This window comes from Pyrgilauda ruficollis, unplaced genomic scaffold (assembly GCF_017590135.1).
Source record: "Pyrgilauda ruficollis isolate IOZ18807 unplaced genomic scaffold, ASM1759013v1 scaffold83, whole genome shotgun sequence".
In the NCBI taxonomy this organism is placed as follows: Eukaryota; Metazoa; Chordata; class Aves; order Passeriformes; family Passeridae; genus Pyrgilauda; species Pyrgilauda ruficollis.
In genome coordinates this window covers 1,573,333-1,591,656 of record NW_024530266.1, presented here as the reverse complement: position 1 = coordinate 1,591,656, position 18,324 = coordinate 1,573,333, and the positions used below count along the sequence as shown (strand labels likewise).

The 18,324-nt window shown below is 42.2% G+C and overlaps 1 protein-coding gene across 1 annotated transcript in view; it reads right to left on the bottom strand.

Moving 5' to 3' along the window:
- Positions 1–18,324, bottom strand: part of MAP2 (microtubule associated protein 2) — a 226,243-nt gene that overhangs the window by 11,016 nt on the left and 196,903 nt on the right. The window contains exons 14-16 of the mRNA XM_041487718.1: positions 16,160–16,221; positions 10,555–10,702; positions 8,097–8,440 (exon numbers count right to left, since the gene is read on the bottom strand). Coding sequence (XP_041343652.1) covers positions 8,097–8,440; positions 10,555–10,702; positions 16,160–16,221 — 554 coding nt within the window. The remainder of the gene's footprint in view (positions 1–8,096; positions 8,441–10,554; positions 10,703–16,159; positions 16,222–18,324) is intronic.

Below are 18,324 nucleotides of genomic sequence, written 5' to 3'. Positions count from 1 at the left end.
CTGTCTTCTGCTGACTCCTCAGCAATGGTCCAGAACTGAAGCCCAGGTCAGACTGTGTGCCAGCATGCACACAGCATGGCCCCAGCGACTCCCACTGCTTCCAGAGAGTCCCCAGCAGGACTGGGAGAGCGCACTCCAACACCCACCCATGCAGTTGGAATGCTGCCTGTGAGAGCTCTGGGCAATGTGGAGCATTTATGCATAGCTTGCAAGGAAAACAAGTGTTGAAGGTATTTTTCTCAGAGTTGATTTAGATGAGGCATATATTGCTCTGCACTCAGCAGAGTTAACTGGTCCCTTCCTACTCCTTCAGTGGCCTGACTGGCAATCAGCAGCTGGGGGTTGTGGTCTAAGGGAAACATCTACACTAGAGCACAGGGAATACTTTTGGGGTAAGCTTGCTGGCACAAGAAGAAGACAGGCTATGAGACACAACACTTGTGTCTTCCAGTCAGAATCTCCCAGTCAGATTGATGCCTCCTGTTAAGCAGGATATGAGCTGGGTTTCAAAGACTCCACGTACAACAGTTTGCAGGTCCTCCTCTGCCAGTACTACACCACAGTGTTCATGAGGAGCAGAAATTTGTAGAAACACTGAGAGGAAGGCAGAGAAATTCCTAAGAGAATTTAGTTCCCTTTTTTTTAGCAGTTTAGTTCACTGCTAAAGACAACACCAATGTCCAAAAGCTGCTTATGCAAGAGAAAGAATTATATTCCATTGATGCCTAGAATAATTCAGTTCAGCTGCTTTTCACAAGAAGAGGAAAAGCCCCAGACTTATCAACATCTGGGCAGAGTCCATAAACAGCTTCCCTTCTGCGGCATACTACACTGGCATACATTGGAAAAGATATTTGAAAAACAGAAATTGTGATGCTGATGATATTACAGGCTCTGGATATTTTTTCCAAGGAAATGATAGCTTATGTTCTCCGTGCCTTGCAATTAGAGCCTCTGAGAAGCTCTGCCACAAATACTGCCTAAAGCATTTAAAAATACTCTAGCTTGGCTCGGCTTGCTGTTTGAACATGCTGTGGAGCTCTGACACTGGGGAAAGCTTCCAGACTCCTAATAGCTTATCAAAAACAAAAGATTCCTTCTGTTTACCACAGCAATTTGACTAAGCTATATCCCAGGAACTAGACATTATTTCAGTGTTTGATCTCCAGGTTAACACAGGTATTTAAGTGAGACAAGAATTGGTCTTGCACAGGAAGTAAGGTTAAGGTTAAAAACTGATTAGAATCAAGAGAGAGTTCAAAGTGTTTCCAAATTTATCTGCTGCCAAGGACAGATCATATTAGTCTTCATACTCCTGCCAGAGGCTACAGGGAGAGGAAAAGGAGACAGAGGGTATTTATTTGGCCTAGTAAAGCCCTTGAAGAGAAAGACTGTGCCTCAGATTTTCCACACCTACAGACAGGGATGTGATGATGTTCAGGCTTTGCACTCCTGGAATAAGTGGATACACACACCAAGCAAGGCTGCCAGTCCAGAAGCTAGTGATATTCAAAATAATGTACCATTCTCACCCTGATCTTAGTAAAGGGTGAGCAAGGTGCAGTCATTTCTGACTTTTGAAAACATACTGAGAGGCAGACAATATTGTGATCAGCCAAGTCTTGACTCCTTGCATAGGACAAGAGTGGCTGATTGACAAGTTTCTTTTCACCTACCCTCACATCACTGTAATAAAGTAATTCACAAGATGGTCATGCTGAACTAGGCATGTCCCTACCAATCAGGGGAGGGAAAGGCCTATGGACAAATACTTAAGAGGATCTGCATAATTATGCTAGAAGTACAAAATGAAATGACCATTTTCTATGCCAAAGAATTTACAGTCAATAGTCAACAGCTGAATTTAACAGAGAGTTCAAGGAAGTGCAAGATCCATGTCAGATGAACCGTAGCACGTTCTCAAGTCACACTCCTCACTAAAAAGAATTGTAAAAAGGTATTGAAGATTCACACCAAATTAAAAAAATCTGGGGAGTACAATTAATTCACCTAAAACACAAAATCCTTGGTTTAGTACTCTTTTTAACAACAACAACCCAACAACAACCAAACTAACAGATTTTGCTAAAATTCAGAATCCAATACTTAAATTTGTGTCACAATAGTTCCTACTCATGGAAAGAGTACTATTAGCTTCAAATATCAAGTGCTGAGCATCAGGTATCAGTTTCCAGATCAGTTTCTGTGTCTTTGAGAACACATGACTTTTGAGCTACTACATCTGGAATTTCTTTACCTCAGCATTAGGTTGGTGCAGTTCAAGTTCAAAAATATCTTGCAGTCATCTCTTCATGCAAGCTGGCTTTCCCAACATTCAGCAGAAATGTCCCTTAGCATTTTATTGTTCAAATCCAAATTTCCAATATAAAACCTTCTATTATTCTTTTCTTTCCTGCCCTTCTTGTCTAGCAAAACAAACTTTTCTAACCTTTGCATGCAAAATGGAACACTATAATATGATGAAACAGCTTTGATCCAGATTATGTATTTCCTGAGCATTATTCCCAAAACAACAACCTTTCTCACTTTATTTCTCAAAATTTAGGCTACTTAGAGCTCAGCTGGAAACACCTCCTTCACTGAGCTGGCTGCTGGGATAACTCAGACTTTCACAGGAATTTACATCCTGGTAATTTCAATCTACTCTAGGGGGAAAAACACAACTTCTCCCCATAGCCATTAACGAGAGAACACCACCACATGGTACCATCACAGCTGGAATTTGACTCCTCTAACATTAGCCAGCTAAGAGTTGGAACTGGTTGCTTAAGCTGCCAACTGTAGTTGGTGGAAAGAATCCTCCAGAAAGTGGCACCTTCAGCCCTAGACTGAGCATCTGCATGGCAGAAATCAGGGCACTGCTGCTCACTGCCTACAAAAAACTGAGAGACACAGATGGCTACTGCAGTGGGTAGAAGTTCTCTCAGTGGCTAGAGCCCATGAGATGCTTGGGAGCCTCCTGATTGTGGTTCACAGTTTGCCTCACAGGCAGGGTACACATTTTACAGATGGGTTAGGTACTGCAGTGATGTTACTCTGTCCTAATTCTCTGATCATTTCCAGCTACCAAACACCTTTCCTCAAAAAAGCCCTTCTGAAACTTGCTAGAGGCTGGCAGTGATTGCTTAATTTTTCTTAAATATGAGTCAGGAAGAACATCTAGCTTTTTATCCAGAATAATTCAAGGCTTAACTGTACAGACTGTACTCAGGCAAGCCTACCTTTAAACAAGTGCAGTCTGAACACTGGAGCTGCAAGATGTTATTTCTGTCCGATCTGCAATTTTCAGCCAAAATTCTAAATTTTATAATCTTAAAGATTACAGGTTTCAGCTCTGACAGAGTTTTGAAGCTGTACCTGAAACTCCTAATTTCTCTTGACATTTGTAGATCTGCAATTAACAAGTGGTGAATTCATTTCTAATTTTCAGTGCAGAACAAATCCCTTTAAATGTCTTGCAAATCCCCAGACTTGGGAATGTACAAAGAACACAAAAACAGACTGACAGAGATTAATTTATTTTACAGTTTTGAATTGTTGAGTTGACAAATGCACAAACTTATTCCAATGAGTGAAGCCAACAGTGTGGAAACAATTGCCTCCCAGTCTCTCAGCTACATCATGTAACAACAGCCATGCTCCATGTCAATCCACACCTCCCTGTACAGCTGCCTCAGGTGCTTCTGGCTGGAGAAGCCACCGAGTTTGGCCCTTATGAACTCATTTATGTTCATCACTGATCTGTGCAGGAATATCCTCTTAACTCGGGCCTAAGAGTGGTTTTGATTCAAGTATGTTGCTACAACGGACTGAAGAAAAAGCACATGATGTGCTGGAAGGAGAGTGGAATCCAGCAACAGCCCAGACTGCACTTTTTGTGAAGCCTTGCTCTCCACCATCTTTCTAGACACTATTCAGCAGCCATTGTACCAACAGTAAATAACTTACAGACTTGCAGATTTTGGGCAGTCTTGAGTGTTCATAAAGTGGTGCAAAGACACGTGAAACAGCAGAAGGAGGAGGAACTGTAAGATGCCCCCTCAAGGGGAGCTTAACTGAGAACTTTTGACCTCCCATTCTCCAGGAGGTGCTCAGCTCTGGTGCACCAGCCAGACCAGTCTGTGTCTGTACTGACAGGGAACATGCCAGAAGCCCACTGATCTCTGCAGACAGGGCTGCAAATCATGATGATGGGGGTCTGGGGTGTGTGTTGGAGGGAATCTCTCCTGCCATCCTGATGCCTTTTCACTGGTCCTAAAATAAGGAGCCAGACACAGTTAGGGTGGTAAAAAGGGGTTACCTTTGTCAGGATCCTTAGGTGCACAATTCCCCAGGTGGAAAACACCAAAGATGTACACACAGCATAGTGTGTATACAGTTCTTACAGGTTTTACAAATTAGCATATCTGACAAGAATCCCCAATCAGAAGCATGGTTGGTGAGGTAAACCCCCCAGTTCAACTGTTTTTCAAATTCCCCCTCCTCTAGATAGGGACTAAACTATTTATAAAAATACGTCTGGAAGAGCTGGTCTCAACCTTGGTTCCCAGGATAGGAGATAGGATAGGAGCCTCAGACCCCCAGCTTGGAACCTTTGGAATGTGTTTTGTCTTTCTGCTTATTGGGTAGGGTAATGAAAAGTACTGGAGATAGGCTACAAATACAATAATAGGATACAGAGCTACAAATTGTCTTAGGCTGCAAATGCAAGATGTGGCTGGGGGTGTGTATTCTACTGCCATCTGTTAGAACTGGGTGGGGCAGTCATTGTCTGTTAATGGGCCACCTGTTAAAACCAGCTGGGGCAGTTTTCCTTATCTCTCCCACAACCAATCCTCCCTGCAGGAGATCTCTTCTGTTCATGGCCACTGAGTGTCCCTGCATGGCTGATCAAATTCCATCATCCCATTGGGAGATGCTCTGCCCAGGGGGAGAAGCCAGGCATTCCCACCTGGATACAATCTGACACTGGAAACACCACAGCAGCCTTTTCCACTGCATTCCCAGAGGAGCAGTTTTCTTCTCCACTGCATTCCCAGAGGAAGACCAGGCCCATCTACAGCACCCCTGGAGCTTCAGAGGAAAACTCCACCCTTGTCCAGGATCCCTGCTCCAGCAGAACCACAGCTGGCACTGCAGGAGGGCTGAGCCACCATGGAATGGGACTGTGCCACCACCCTGAAACACAGGGGGCCAGGGCCTGTTCTGACTCTGTTAGTGGTTTTTTTTTATTACTGCATTTTTATTTGTATTTTTCCTAATAAAGAACTGTTATTCCTATTCCCATATCTTTGCCTGAGAGCCTCTTAATTTCAAAGTTGTAATAATTTGGAGGGAAGGGGTTTGCATTTTCCATTTCAAGGGAGGCTCCTGCCTTCCTTAGCAGACACCTGTCTTTTCAAACCAAGACAAAATTTATGTGTAAAGAACAAAGAGAATACATAAAAGACAAGGCCAAAAAGAAAAAAATCAATTCACCATCAATCCAAACTGATTTTGAAGCTAACAAAAGATACCCATTCACCCATTCAAGCCTCCTCCTCTGCCCACCTCTGAGATGTCTTACCAGTGCCAGTCTATTTTATCACCTAATGCACAAGCCTATTCTCCTTGCAAGCATTTCTGTGGTTTTTGGAAAGCATCTACTGAATAGTGGTGCCATCAATTTGTTCAAACTTTCTGACTCATTACTAATTGCACTTTGTTTTCTACAATTTAGGGAAGAATATGAAGTTCTTCCTTAATCTTCCTAAAAACCTTCAAGGAACATTTCTTCATTCTTCAGCATGTCTTAGATATTTCATTTTTCTGTGTATCGTCTTACTTCTTACAAGGTGCCTGGCTGTCACTATAATTAGTGGCATTTTAAAGCTTATGCATGTAATTCTAGTCTGTGCAGCTCCATTCACTTTGATGAAGCTCTGCTGCTTCACATCCACTGAAGTTCTTGCCTGTGGCTGAGGTTTTAGGTGTACATTTTAAGATAAAATTTAAAAAATCTAGGTTAGTTTTAGCCTTCGTTGCTGGTCCACGAAGCATTCTAAATAGTCTGCCTTGCCAGGAATGAAAAGACTCAATTAGTGCACTTCTGTACTCTGATATGGTACCAACTACATCCATAGGCAGAATTTCAAAAGGAAAACCAAAAATCTGAACCAAAAAAACACAATAAAAAAATCAGTCTTGGCAACTGAAACAGATTTCCAACACCCTCTCCCAGCTCCCCATGCTTCCCTTGGGCTGTCTGAGAAATAACAGATGCAAATGGGTTACTTTTGAAAGCACAGCATTTCCTCCCCAGCTGATGCAGTGTGAAAATCTTTCTGAAGCCCAGCAGACATACCCATGAGCAAGTTGCCTCTGAGTTTTGCCAGTAATGATCCATTTCACCATACTGTACCATAAAGAGAAAACCAGACAAGCACCTCCTGGCTGCATCACAGAGCAGAGAAGCCCTCACTTCTCCCCACTGCAGAATACCAATTAAAACACTAAAATGTTTCAAGCCATCTATTCCTAGTAGGAGCTTAATGCAGTGCAAAGTTAGCTTGTTTCTTCCCCTAAAAGCATTCTCTTCACACACCACACTCACACAAGGTGGAATGATTTCTCCCCTTTTCTTTGTTTCTGTGCCTGGCAAATCAGAGCCAAAGGAAAATCAGCCTGCTGTCTGATGAGCTTTTGATAAAATTCCAGGCTGAAGCACTGCACCTCCTGATTTATTTAGCATTCAAACATCCCCAAGAGCTTCTTCAGTTTTGCAACCCAGCCTCTGGCAGTTTCAGAACAGCTCAAAGTTAAGAAAAGTCCTTGTGCCAGATTCAAATATACCACTGGTAAAAGGATAGTCTGTCTCAAAATGACACTTTTGGGCTGCCTATCTGTACTCCTTTAGTGATCTGCATGTTATGTCTATGTACTTGCCCAAATATCTGCTGGGTTTTTCTCTGCTTGTTTTTCCTGTGGCTGTTGCTATCAGCACTTCCAGTTCAAGTTAACAAGAAGCTTTCTGTTTGTTTCATATATCATCACTAAAAGCAAACAGCAGATAACAGCTCATTTCAGCCAGGGTAATATTGCTGCCAGACATTAAAGAACTGAGCAGACACAAGGAAATGAAATTAGCTTTCATGTGTTGCTCTCACAGACCCTATAAAATTTAACTGTAGAAACTGGAAAATAATTATCCTAAAACCTCTTGTCTAGACTGAGCAACTATGGCATAAAGGAGACATAAAGGAAAAATTTAGTGAGCTTCTCTTTGCCCAACCCACAGCTCAGTGGCTACATACCACTGGAACTAAAAAATGCTTCAGCTTCAGTGATGCTTTGTTCACCCAGCAGATTTCCCCTGTAATGCCCTCAGCAGTGAAATGCCATCCTGTGCCATCCTTCACTGCTCAAAGACTCTGAGCAGTTCTTTAGAGCTGCTAAGGAAATTTAGCTGTCTAGGCATGGTGACTACAAAGAAACACAATGTGCTGCGGCCTCCTGTTCTTGTATAATTGTTACAGTCCAGAGAGAGTGACAGAGGAGGAGGATGACAGGGTACCATGGTGCTGGTTTTGGGCCCAAAGTCCAACAGCTGGGCCTGCATGAGGAATGCTAATCCAGGAGCACAGTGTGAATTTGAGTTGCTGGAGGCCCTGCACATCCACATCTGCTACATGGTATGGCAAATGGAGTGGAGTTCCATGCAAAATAATCACACCTGTCAAAATAAAGGCAGAAGTACCTTTGCTGAGACATTATCTCCTTGACTTTGTGAGTAACTGGCTACTGTGCAAATCCTGGAAAGTACTGAATGTGTTAATTCACCATGAAAACAGGATCAACACCTTAGAGATATCTCACTGTTTAAAATATGAGCCTGTTCTTTTTCTCTGGAAGACCTACAGCAGGCACAGTTAAGTTCTGAAGATTGTCCTCTTCTTTGCCATTTACCGTCACTTAAACAAACAAGGGATTTGGAGAACAGAAGTAGCTTAAAAGGCAACTCAAAATGTCTCCTATCACAAAGGTGCACACAAAAGAGTAAATAACATATGGGTGAACATTAAGGGTGGAATCCTTACCTGCCCTCCTTTAGGCTGGTATTTGATGTTATCTGTTGACCCAATTTTGGACCTGACATTCTTGAGGTCAGGTAGAGGCTGATTAATAACTCGTAGCTGCTTTGGAGTGGCTGGAGATTTAGGAGGAGTGCGAATTATGGCAACTTTTTTCTCAGTAGGTACCAGTATTGCAGATTTGGGGGTCCCAGGAGTGTGGGGAGTTCTGGAGTAACTGGGTGTCCCTGGAGTGCCTGGAGTACGGGAGGCATAGCTTGGTGGTGTCCCTGGAGTGATGGCAGTGGAGCCAGGAGTAGTGGGGGTAGAAGTTCCACTTTTTCCCGTTCTGCTACGAATTGGCTCTGATCCTACATTCAAGAAACAAAAAACGGCTTTAGAGCCACAGAAGCAAAGCTCTTCTTCCCTTTGTACTCCCAAAAGTGCATTCCTGTGTGCCAAGCCAGACACAGCTCTCCAGATGGCAGTGCTGCTGCTGGAACAGCAGCTGGAATGGGTCTCTCTGTGTCTTACTTGGTTAAGCAACCTGCCAGGAATTACCCGGCCATGAGAGCTTGAGCTAATGCCCTCAGAGTGACTGAGCTCTCCATTCTGTACCACAGGAGTGCTTCCCACAATACCTCTGCCTCCTGCAAAGCTGCCTAAACAAGGCACATCATCACATTTATTTCCATTTTGGGCAAAGGACAAGAAGCATCCTTGGAATCCAACCTTTGGGACTTGATCCAACCAATTTCAGTGGATCTGGGCAATAAACTAGAAAGCAGTAAAAATTCTGATGATATTCCTGAAATGAAAAGCTGTGAGTGCCTGGCTGGAGCTGTTTCTCATACCACTGCTGGTAAAGTGCAGATGAACCCCAGGTGGGCACTCAACTGGTGCACAAGCTATAGCTCTGTTCTGTGGATGGGTAGATGTCCTCACATTCAATTGCTGTTTTTTCATTAGTGCTGTGAAAGAAAGCCATTACCAGAGGCAACCTTGATAAAAAGTCACATTTACATACAAGTAAAAAAACCCCAACTATATCATTTTGTAGCAGCTCCATTCAGTGGCATTGCCAGTCCTTTTCACTGGGTACAAGGATCCATCTAGCTGTGCTTTCTGCAGCCAGCTCTGATCCTAACTCTCAAACATAAATAAACAGAAGCTATCTCCAAAGTAAAATTTTGCTGAGAATACTAATGGAAAGAAAGATCAAGGTAACTCTCAAAACCTGGGAACCACAATGCTGAATGGGTGCACATATGTTTTCACTCTTCAAATGTTCATAAATTGTAAATCCAATGGGCCTCTCAAAACCATCCAGTGGGACTAAACACATTCTTATTTTAAGTATTTGCTAATCATTCTGTTTATGCAATGATGGTGGCCCAAACCCAATGCACTCCTGTCCCTGGGGCTCAGGAGACACTCTTTGCTCTACATGATTCATTAGGCAGACTGAACATAATCCACTCACCTTCCATTTTCCTGAACAGGTTTCTTTCTTTCCAAACCAACCCTAAAGCTTCTCATTATACCATCTGAGACAGAAAGTGCTTTTTTTTCCCCACCTCCATGCAGGTCTGGTGTATTTACTTTTCACTCCTCAGCCCTTCGCCAGCTGCCAAATGCTTAATGGGCTCTCACTCCTGGTCAGGAGAATGGGCTGGCTGCTGTGGGAGATGGAGGTCACTCTGCTTTCAAAGGGTCTCTGTTTTACTTTTGGAACATCACTTATGAATTTCAAATGACTTTTTTTTTTGCAGAATTTAATAATCTACTTCCCTTAAGCTGTCTTAAAAAGGGTTGAGATTGGTTTCTAAAGAGAGAAGACAGAGGAACTCCTATTGGAAAGCAGGAAGCCAAATGTAGGTTCTAAGACTGGCTAAAAGTTCTGGGGTTATTTAGTAAATTTTTGTCCTGTAATTTATTTTAGCTTGTGATTTGATAACTTTGGTCCTCATACAAGGAACCTAGCTGGTTCACTGCACCCAGTGAGTCACTCTGCTACTTAACATCTCAATTCTCAGCAGAAATTTTACCCTAGGAGTGGAGCATAGGGAGATAATTACTGGGAAGCAGCAAATAAATGACTGTAACTATCAGGTTCACTTTTCCAAGACCCATCAGAATATTTCAGGTTGTCTGCTTCAGTTTTGACTCATTATTTCTTGCTGCTATTTGTAAATGCTCTGTGTTAAACACCTCAACCAGCTCTGAGCTCCCTGCAAAGGCATTTTCTAATATCAGCAATTAGTCTGGGGAACAGACCTCGCTCTGAGCACTGCAGGTGCATCCTGTCCCTGGTTTCAGGCACTTGGCATGTGAACAAAACCAGTCTGTGGCCTCTAATTTCCAACAGCACACCCCAGACCCACTCCTCTGCGTCAAAGGCTGTGCAGTGTGACAAATCTAACGAGGATGGAGAAAACCACAGAAGTAGGAGAAGGTTAAGATGCAAAATAAAGAGACAACTTACGGGTAGTCCGTCGTACTGAAGAGGAAAGAGAAGATGTGAGGGAGAGGGAGTTCTCCTCTCTGTCTCCTGAAACACCTCGTCGAGGAGGAAGGATAGAGGAAGGCCTTGGGAGAGATGAACGCTTCTCGGGGCTCTTGCTTACTCCATCCTAATAGCAGCACAACAACAGAGGAAGGTTTAGTTTTCTAAACTCACTCTTTGGGCTATGATTTCCTGTATCTACACACAGAGGGGGAAACCTAATCCTGTGGGCCCAGTTTGCTCCTCACACAGGAACATGCAGTCACCCTCCATGCTCTGCTTTAGCTCCCTGGTGCTTTTTCATCCAAACATCTTCTGATGACTATCCCGAGACATCTAGGGATATTCTTGGATCTAAATATGGGTGGATCCCACAGTTGGCTGTTACTAAGGAAAAAAAGTGGGGTTTTTAAGTACAAATTGAAAGTAAAAGAACTCTCTAGAGCTCAAGTGTGAAATTCCTATGTGAATGTAGCTGCAAAGTAACTGCACTAATGGTGTCCAGACCCTAGATTGGTAGGTGTTGTGTGATTTTTGCATATTCAAACACTAACTTGTAAATTTCTTGTGGAGATAAATTTTTAGTTACAGGTTTTGTTGTTTTTTTCTGGGTTTTTTTTTTTTTCCCTCAGCATGGGATAAATCCTGTTGTTTTAATTTCTTCTGTAATAAAATGCTTACTTTTTGAAATCAGCGCATACCTTCTCTTTACCAGAATAAAGTAAAACCCTCTCTACCATTAAGGCAATGGACATGTATGTTAGAGTATTCTGAGCTTATGGGATGTGCAGCCAAAGACAGACCAGCATAAGGAGACATTCTTCCTAAAGACAAATTATGATGGTCCCAACCAGTAAAAGACATACCAGGTATGGCATTAAACAAAAAATGTAAGTCAATGGCAAAATCAATTTTTAAACAGGGATAGTTAAGTCACCATAATGTAGATTTGAAACACAAGTTAAATGTAAACATGGAGAAGCTGGAATAGACTGCCAATCATATTCTTATATTTATACTGCAACTTCTTCACAAAGTCCTATGCATTGACTAAATCTGGTCCTTGAGCATTTGGATTCTGCCCTATTCCATCCCCTGCTGGTAATTAGAATTGTACCCTCCTATGCTGGAGGCTGAATTTGATTTTGAAGAATATCAACAGTGAAAAATTACATTTTTTTAAACTTGGATGGCACATTAGTCCTGCTGCTCTTTACCACCTACCCACTTGCAAATGGCTGTCACTTCTTGGCAGTTACTGAAGTAGCATCCACATGATCAATAGGAAGAAGATATGTCTTTCTAGTCGTAACTTCACTTACATTTCCTCTGGAGTATCTCCATTTTTATCCATCTTGTAGCCTGCTAATCAGTTTTCCTGCCACTGGATGTAAGTAATCCCACAGGAGCTTCACAGAGAATTACTCAAATTCAGTGGGTAGATAACGTGTTTCATGGACTTCACCTGTGCATCTCTGACTCTCTTCACCAACTCTGCTACCTTACCTTAGCATCTGATTTTGAGTCTCTTGGGCCTGCAGAGGAGGGCTGAACAAAATAACTGTCTGTATCCAGACATGTGGCCCTTTTAGTGGTTAATGAGCAAGCTGAGCTGGGTCTTGGAGGAAGCAATGACTTTGCTCTAGACTTTGAGGCTGGAATCTTTGACAAAGAGGCAGTCTAGTCACAAGAAAACAAACAAAACACAACATGAAGCGGAACAAAATAAAAATACATGCAACATGGACCAAAAAAAAAAAATAAAATAAGCCAAGCTATAATACTTTTCCTGTGTCTGGTAATGGTCTATGCAGATCTGACAATCATGGAAGTTTCAGTTTTGTGATGTTTGACTGAAACCACCTTGGTCTGGACAGAACTACCAATTCTAGGAATCTGCCTTTTTCTGCAGATGCAATTTGGATCTTGTGTTATTAGGAAAAAAACTGGTGCCAGGTGTGGCATTTAACTGGTACAACTGCTGCATTAGAAACAAGTGCAAAGCTACAGGAGCACTAAGAGATCCCAGCCCTTTAAAGTTGAAATACATCCCTTCAGGATAAATATAAATCAAGAATAAAACAGTGGGAATCTGAGAAGCAAAGTTACACCAATATTCCCATAACATCAGGAGGACAACAGTAATTCCTTCTTTTGCCACTGTGTACAGAGAAAATCTCTAACACACCCCAGATACTGCTCTGTGCATTTGGTGTCACTCCATAGAAATTCATAAATTTTTACTGGCAGTATGGAATCCTGGGATGAGGAAAGCATATGTGGTTGAAAGACTGACACAGTGTGTTATTGTGAACAAATACTTGTTTGATACCAAATAATGACAATATCCCATTGAAAGAACAATTAAACACCAACAGGACAGACAGAAAATCTTTGTTAATACTTAGGAGCATCTTACAGAATGCTTTCTTGCTTTACAGAAAGGAATGTCCTTGAAACAGAACAGGACTACTTGCTTAAGAAACACCTTTTTTTTTTCCATAGGCATAACCAATATTACAAAGAGCAGTTGCAAAGGTGTTACTTTGGTAGTCCGGATCCTCTCTGTAGTCATACTGGCATGAAATTACTCACAGGAACAATCCCAATGGGCCTGTCCTCCTGGGATTTGCACTGAACTTTAGCACTGAACTTGGCATTTGATCTCAATCAATCCCCTAGACTTTCTCAGTGTTCAGAAAAGATACATGAGCTGCTTTTAAGTTGTCTTGTTAGAAAATGAGAAAAGAATGTGCTGTCCAGCTCTGACAGGCCTCTGGCTTAGGCTATATTCTCAGCCTATGGAAAACTGAGGCTGGTATGCTGAATGTCATCCGTGAATCACTCACTTGACTGAGTTGCAGAACTGTGTATCAAGCAATTCCAGTCCTACAGTACAGCTGAGAGGAGTTCTACTGGATGTCATCCTCCAGACCAAGTAGCAAGACACGAAATTAGGATGGAAGTGCTTTACTAGCAAGAGCATATTCCCATAATGAGTTTTGCAGCATAATTATGCCTCTTTCTTTTTTAATACTTATTTTACTGTCTGAGAACAAACAGAAGAAAACCAGTGAATAATTATTTTACACAGGAATCTACAGAATATGTGTTTCTGTCAAATCAAAGGCTTTGCCAGACTTTCACTGGTTTGTCATAGCTCAATTTATGGGTCTCATCCATTTGTGAAACTTTGGATGGTGTTTAGAAATCCTTGAAGGTATTTATTGATGCTGAAACTATGGAAGCAGAGTATCTACGCTGGGTGGCCCCAAGAATCAGACATTCTGCAAGCACCTTTCACCTGGCTTTCTGAACTAGAGATAGAGCTAAGCACACATTGCTTGAGGCCCAAATCTTCATTCTGTGGTTTTCACCATTTTCAACTTGCATGCAAGAAATTACCCCTATAATGAGACTGAAAAACTCCTGTAGATTAAGGTTCTAGTCACAGTGCAAAGATTTTCACTCATATGGCTCAGTGTCCTCTGTGAATACATGTATCTAATGTGCATGCTAAAGATGGACAGCACTGAGATCTATCAGTGGAACAGATGGGGAAAGGGCATGAGCTACTACCTTGAGCTACTGCACAGCTTTATTTATCACAGTCTAGAGTCCCTCCATGTTACTTGGGTAACAAGGCACTTTTTAGCATCAGGAATAGCAGCAGAATCTGCCCAGAGCTGGTTCAGCAAGCAAAGACACCGTGTCTCAATCCCTGTAGGAAAACTCAGTCTCTGCTAGCAACACTTCACCTCTGACCTATGTTTCAATTTATGCTGCTGGAAGGGTCAGCTGTTCAGAGGACAATGATCTGTGTGACTCTCACTGAAACTCAGGGATTGCTGAACTGGGGATGCAGAACCTTCATCTCATTTCAAGGTGTTCCTAACACATGGCCCAGGTTTTTATCACCTCACTGTGAACTGCAGCTACACAGCTGCTTCCAGCAGATGGAACTGTTTAGCTTTTCCTGAACTTGTCCTGTGGAAACTACAGTCTGAACATGAATAACAAAACTGACCAGGCTGGATAATCTAACATTACCAGTGGAGAGGAAAAGGCTGCACTTGAAGGACATGAAAGCCGAAAACCACGAAGAAACAAAACAACAAAAACAGGGAGAGGTCTTTATAAAAGCAGAGGCAAAGGCAAGGCACAGAAGAGAAAATATCCAAGAGGTGCGTGAGTGTGGCAGCCAGAGAGGCAAGGCCACAGGGACAGAAAGTAAGCAGGGGACAGCTTTCTGATGTGTGCTATAACATAAGGTGCAGGAATAGGAAAGGTATACAGAAAGATAATTTCACAGAATGATTTTGCAGTGCTTGTACTAAAGCACTCCATAAACACTGAAAATGGGCAAGTATTGGCTTCTCTTGTGCAAGTGTTGATGGTCTTTCAAGAAAAGACAGCAATAAAACATGCTCAGACTCAGCCCATAAACCTGCCCAGATCCTACTCACTTGTAAAGAAGCTCTAATAGCTTCCCAGTTCTGAGCTGGAATGGGTCAGACCTGCAAAACCATGGTTCCTCCAAAGCCTCCAAAACGTTACACTGCTCTCAGCACTACCAGCTTCTTACAATTCATAAACAGTGTGTAGCACTTCATGTGACACAGCTTTTTGCTCCCCAAAGAACTGATAGTCTGGTTTAACAAACAAAAGAAATCACCTATGGAATATACTAGGAAATATATTAGGAAATTTAGAAAAATTCTAATGAAATTTTCAATTGTTAATGCTGGGGATGGTCCTGCTCAGGGCCAGGAGTTGGACTCGATGATTCTGATGGACCCCTTCCAACTCAACATGTTCTACGTTTTATGATAACAAAGTGGTGTGCTGCAGCTGAGAATTAGCATGTGTCACTGTCATGGCAAAAATAATTGCATAGGGGAGAGTGAATGGGGGTTGGTTTCCTGGGGGTTTTGGAGGGATGGGACAGAAACAGCTCAGGGTCAGCAAGCAGCAAGGGAGTCTTTCCTTAAGAGAGCCAGACACAGGAAGCAGAAAAGGCTGTAGAGCAGCTGAAGGCAAGGCAAGGCTGTAATCTGACAGATTATAGCACAGACAGTGGCTCAGGAAGTGGCCATACTGAAAGCAGTAAATGTAAATTCCACTGGCCAGTAACTTCTACACAGGCATGGCCCCTGCAGAACACTGGGCTGTGGAATGGACACCAGGAGATATCCAGGAGTGCTGGGGGTGGTTTCTGCCTTCTGTGTTTGTGTAACACACAGCAGTCCAGCAAGGTGACAATGCAGGTTGGGTGCTGCAGGAAGGGCCACGATATGCAGCTTATCCCACAGAATGGCCTGGCCCAAAATGCTGCCCAGACTTCAAGTCCTGCAGTTTGGAGTCTGTGTGCCCTCTGTGGGTCTGCAAACTGTCACCATCTACCACCTGAGACTAGACTTCTAAGGTTATTCAGGAAAGGTGGTTTTAACTATCCTTTTAAATGAATAATGAATATGCTGAACAAATTTTAAATGGAACACACAATTACTGAATTAAGACAAAGAGATGTGAAATAAGGGCAAAAGGAGATGATAAAGATGAACAATAAGATTATTTTACTCACTGAGAGTTTTTCCTTTGCTTGTTTAAATACAGCAGGAGCCTGGTTTGTTTCACCACCTGCTGCTGAGAAATCCAAAGAAAGACTTGATAGTTAAAGACAGTAATAATAAGCATTTCCATTCAGTACACTTGTTAGACCAATTAAATGCATTGAAACTACTGTGTAAAGCAAGTACTTTGTGAAATACCCTGAACTGTATGCAGACATTTCCTTGCCTTAAAATTTTCTGTATTCATCTTACTTGAGGTAAAATGGTATTCTATGTGTTTTGAAGAAAATCAAATGTTGTATTCATGTTCCTAAAAGTCTATAAACAAAAAGAAAAAAGTTCCAGAAATAGCTGACAAATATGTTTCTGTTCAATCCTCAGAAAACTTAGCATCCTGATTTGCAGGACTGTCCTCTAAAAATCAAGCTCCTTTAAATCATCCCCAAATTAAAATTTTAAGAGAGGCCTCTATAGTCACCACTTTCAAAATATTAGCCAACATTCATAATGGATAGAGAGAGATTCACTGTTGAATTTTCATCCTAGTTGTGCCAACAAGGTCAGTGTGTCATGGTCAACTAAGCTCTCAAGAATTTAGAAATTCAAGGTTTATCTGGGACATCAAGAATGTTAACGCAGTATTTCATTTATTTGATACAATATGGTTTGAGGTAAGATCTTTCTCTTGCACTTGAAATTCATCCACACTGTTTTTTGAATGGGGCAGCTTTTTGGAAAGCAGGTTATTAGCTTCACCCCAAGGCTGCTGCTTAGGAAGTGATGTGCTGCTTAGCAACTAACACGAAATCTTCTGGCACCTGTGCCAGGATTCTCTTGGTAAAAGCAAAAGTAGGACAACAATCACAAACACAACCTTCTGCTATAAACCAAACTGTTTTCCAACTTTAAACCAACCCTAATTCCTCATACAGAAAAGGTCAGATTATTTTTTCCCATTTCTTATGCAGCTCCCAGACACAGTGAGGTTATCCCTGGACTTCTGTCACACTACCCACTCTAATCCAAGGTGTAGGAGAGAGAACTTGTGAGCAGGAAAAGAAGATGTAACTGCCTACTTCAGTTCTTCTGAATTTTTAAGAGAGGTGAGTACAGCAGAGCCTTCCCATGTCACACTCTACCACAGCTGTTACTGCAGGTTTGGGTCTGGTTTCCATCTCTTCTAGATAACTACAAACAGCTTCTTTCCTCCTTCCCTTGGCATTCAACCCTAGCAAGTCACCACTGGGAGCTAGAAAAAAAGCCGTGTCACTTGTGCCAATGTGCCTGGTAACAACCACAACTTTTCCACCTGAACACAAGATTTCTACAGGCCCCACAAACATGTTTCAGCTCAGGGGGCAACCCCACAATTGAAAACAAGAAACAGGAGCATATAATGGCCAGGTCATTGTCCTCTGATAACACACTGCAGTAGCATTTCACAGCCACCAACAAAACACAGGCCAGGTTGGGGGTTTCACTCATGGAGCTACACCAGTCAAGGCAAAGACTTCCCAACTCTCTCATCAGGGTTGGCCTTACAATTTCTTTTTCAAATGGACAAGTCTCTCAAAAAACAGTCCCTGCCTCACGGATTTGGTGCTCTAAGTTACTAGTACTTCCCAGTGCTTACCAGTGATGTGGGAATTTGTTTTCAGGTATTGAGGGGCATTAAGAGAAAAATGTACTTTTCTGGCCATTGTGCAAAACACAAAAGCAGATATTAACTTCTTTTGGTAGATATCTGTATCTTATGAGTGGACATGTTTCATTTTGAAGTCATGGTAAATGCAGTGTGGAGATTTTAACTGACTGCAACACACTCAAAGCTCTGTAGACCACACTGCCAAGAACTTTTGGGGGGCTTCATTACCCAGGCATCACTAAAGCTGGCAAGACCACTCCAAACAGGATGCACTGACAGTCAAAACTGGCTTCAAAAAATGGTGCTAAATTTCACATAAAAAGAAAACGGGAGAGAGACAATGTCCCTCTAGATTCCAGATCCTGGAGAGATCTGGATGACACAATCAAGCTCAGGGATATGTAAGACAATATATGACCACCTGCACTCTTAGAATATCAAAGAGCATTGCAGACTTTCTCATGGTCTCCACCCAAGTCCCATCAGGAAATATAAAAATGGGAGCTAGACGAAAATAAGGCATACTGTAAT